Source organism: Dendrobates tinctorius, unplaced genomic scaffold (genome assembly GCF_039654945.1).
Source record: "Dendrobates tinctorius isolate UK_male_01 unplaced genomic scaffold, ASM3965494v1 ptg000019l, whole genome shotgun sequence".
Classification (NCBI taxonomy): domain Eukaryota; kingdom Metazoa; phylum Chordata; class Amphibia; order Anura; family Dendrobatidae; genus Dendrobates; species Dendrobates tinctorius.
This window is the reverse complement of record NW_027361687.1, coordinates 79,298,958-79,302,717: the sequence shown is the minus strand read 5'-3', so window position 1 is coordinate 79,302,717 and position 3,760 is coordinate 79,298,958. Positions and strand designations below refer to the sequence as shown.

Below are 3,760 nucleotides of genomic sequence, written 5' to 3'. Positions count from 1 at the left end.
TTTTCGACCCGTTTCGCTCAACTCTAGTCAAGATCTATCCAGCTATTCCAATAAAATAAAGTGGGAATAACCAATAAGTTTTTGGGAGCAGAACCCCTGAAAAAGGAAAGAAGACCTGTAATATGTAGTATATTGTAATAAGTAATATGTTAGGTAACACTCACAAGAGTCTCATGTTTTATTCTACATGATTAGACTTGAGTTGCTATTCTCACTCTACAAATAAAGAATTTTACTCTTAACAAAAAAAACATAATTTTTTTTAAAGATATAAGTAATTATACGAGATGTCCTAGCAGGACATCCCCTTTGCTAACAGGCAACCTACAGGAAATCAGCTGTTCATTACAAATACATCAGCTGAGGCTGAAATGTTTCACAGCCTGATATCGCTAAAAAGAGTGAGAGCCTCTGTTTGCAACATCTGTTCATTTTACGAAATAAAGTAGAGCTTTTAGTGGGAAATCAACCATTTTACTGTCCGTAGGCTCGTATAGATCATATATTTACAGGGGTTGTCTGTATGGCAGAATCTCTTTAATGCTTGATGTATTTTTTCATGAGGTAGTTATGAGATGGAACTCTAAAATTCTGCAAAACTTGATAAAATGGGGGATGTCAAAAATTCTCCAGGTAGAGCACGAAATGGCACATTGATGACTTACCCATCTACTTTGTAAAAGCTATTCTAAAAATGCAATGACCTTTTTATAAGTTTTCTTACTGCTTTCTTAACTTCTTTGTTTCTTAATGTGTAAATGATTGGGTTCATTGTTGGTGTAAAAACTGTAAACAAAATGGCAGCCATCCTATCTTTTTCCAGTGAAGTCTCGGAGGCAGGTCCAAGGTAAGTACACATTGCTGTTCCATAAAACAAGATGACAATAGTAAAGTGTGAGGAACATGTTGAGAATGTCTTGGACCTTCCTTTCGAAGTCTTTATCTTCAGGACATGAGTAATGATATAAATGTAAGAGAGCATAGTTAGAGAAAAGGTGCTAGTGCTCAAAAATCCACTAACCGTGGCCAAGGTGACCTCGTTCACATAGATGTCTTTACATGCCAGCTTTATTACTGGCTTCACATCACAGAAAAAATGTTTAATTTTTTTAATATTACAAAATGGGAGCTGGGATGACATAATGGCATGAATTAATGAAGTTGTAAGACCTGTTACCCAAGATGTTAAAACCAACAGGATACAAGTAGACCTCCCCATAATGCTTACATATTGTAGTGGGTGGCAAATAGCAACATATCGGTCATAACCCATTGCAGCCAAGAGAACACCTTCTGTGCATCCCAAAAAGTGGAAAAAATACATTTGGGTGATACAACCTTTGACAGAAATGGTGTTCTCCATGAGGAACCCAATCATCATCTTTGGAACTGTCACTGAAGAAAATAGCATATCCAAAAAGGAAAGGTTGCCAAGCAGGAAATACATTGGAGACTGTAGAGTAGGATCTCTGATTGCCAATGAAACTATGATTAGATTACCAAAAATGTCGAGAAGGTAGAAAAAGAAGACAAAAACAAAGAGGAATTTCTGGAGCCATAGCTGGTTTGTGATTCCCATAAGGATGAACTCATTTAGTATGTGTGTTTCATTGTATACTTCCATGTTCTCAGAGAATATTACACTGGTTAAAGAAAAATATAATTTTAAATGAAAAATATAAGAAGGAAAAACTAATAAGTAAAGTCAGCTAAGAGGCCCATAGGGGCAATGACCAGATTTCTATGTTTAGTGTTATTTGCTCTGTCTCATCGGACACAATACCAGGCATAACCTTATTGGCTTTTCTCTTGGAAAGTTCAAGTTTGATACTTTCTATGTGATCAATCATAAACTTGGATTTTCAAGAGTTAATTGTTTATTAGATTTATCACAAGTCTCTTAATGTTATTTTTTTTTTTTTTAAATCTCAAAATACTTGCTTCTCTCTATAAAGACATGCCAATATAAATTAAATGGATAAAGTGTACTTTTGATGTGGGTGGAAATGACCAGGTTTGTCTTCAAGCAATAGAGAACTGATGTGAGTTCTGCAGTTTTTATGAATAAATTGTGGGAACTGTAGGTCAGCATTTTAGGATCTGTAGGAATAAATTAGCCCTGTTTTGGAGTTTAGTTTATGCATGGAGTTTGTATGTTCTCCCCGTGTTTGAGTGGATACTCCGATTTCGATCCACACTCCAAAGACATACTGATGGAGAATTTAGATTGTGAACCCCATTGGGGACAGTCATGATAATGTATGTAAAGTGCTTAGGAATTAATGGAGCTATATAGTTGAGTAAAATAAATACATTAATTTAATGCAATGTCGCGTCTTCATCAACACTAGTCTGTCTGGTTCAGGAAAATACAAGACAACCGATGCAGAACTGATCATTTAGGAAATTATCAATAATTATCTCACCTATCAGCCATAAATTATAACTGTTTGCAGAGATGTGAAGAACATTGATGATCTTGTTTAAATGCCAGCTGTCAAATTGTGAAATACTTTAGACAGCAATTAAGCGCTTCAATCTTGAAAAAGTTCAAGTGTAAGAATCTGCTAAGTTTTCGAGAGGCAGAAGCAAAACATTGGAGGGCTACTGTATTTTATCACATATTGTCCCCATCAGCTCATGCAACCAACAGTGCATTTTTTAAAAGAAAGCATGAAATTACGGTCTAAAGGCAAACTATCTTACCTGAGAAATTACAAAGAAGATTTAATTAATTTGATAAATGTGAAAAGAACCAAAATATATACAGTACATGGATCCAATATAAATGTTCAGTAGCCACATGGACCCAGATGTGTAGTAGTGAAATGATCTTCTTTTACAGACATTGTTAGTCACTGAAATATATAGTTCTTTGGGTATTCCTCCGAGTAATTATTAATGATTTTTTTCTTTAAAGTGGGAACTGAGTATCTGGGGATTTGCCTAGATTTTGTGAAGAACATAATATATATAACAAGAAGAAATATTTCATGTATTATGAATAAATGTGCTCAAATTGATTCCAAATAAATCTAATTTTGACTAGAATTTTTGAAAATTTGTGGATTCTAGCAAATCAAATTTTGGGAAATTTGATTTGCACAAATCCAGTAAAATGATGATCAGAAAGCTTCCATTTTGCTGGCTACATGTGGGCTGGCAAGGGTATGAAACAATAAAATATCACAGTCACTTTGCTTCTTATTTTGCCAACACAGCTCCCTGTTGATCCACCGCTCATTCCCTAAAACACCAGGCCCAAATCTGGTCTTCTCTTCACCCTTAATGGGCAAATATGGTGCTGATTAGGCCATGATGCACGTCATGATGTCATTCCAATATAACGAGTATTGCACCACATGATCACGTGGGGAAACATGACATGCTGGCACAATGCACTTCATGATGTCAAGATATCATAACGTGTGCCAAGGTCTGGACAATAGAAAAAAAAATTGGGTAAACGCGGACTTACTCTGCGCTGCTGAATAACTGGATATCCGGGCGTATTATCATAAAGAAGTGTGGTTTTATTCAACGAATTTCAAAGTACTGAGCCTTCTTCATCAGGAAATACCCCAATTGTACAGATACAGACACTTGAGAGCTTTAAATAGGCAAAAGATTCAAATTTTGGTGCCAATGTGATCACCTGACAGACAATGTCAAAGTTCAAAGACAAGACACATGATGTGCTCACAGTTTACTATAAGGAGTAAAAAATTGTTATTACTACATATTATTAACATTGTTTTCC

The 3,760-nt window shown here is 35.3% G+C and overlaps 1 protein-coding gene across 1 annotated transcript; it reads right to left on the bottom strand.

Moving 5' to 3' along the window:
* Positions 1–688: 688 nt before the first annotated feature.
* Positions 689–1,624, bottom strand: LOC141082656 (olfactory receptor 12D1-like). The gene has a single exon (XM_073566607.1). The coding sequence runs from the start codon at positions 1,622–1,624 to the stop codon at positions 689–691; it is 936 nt and encodes a 311-aa protein (XP_073422708.1).
* Between the last annotated feature and the right edge of the window lie 2,136 nt (positions 1,625–3,760).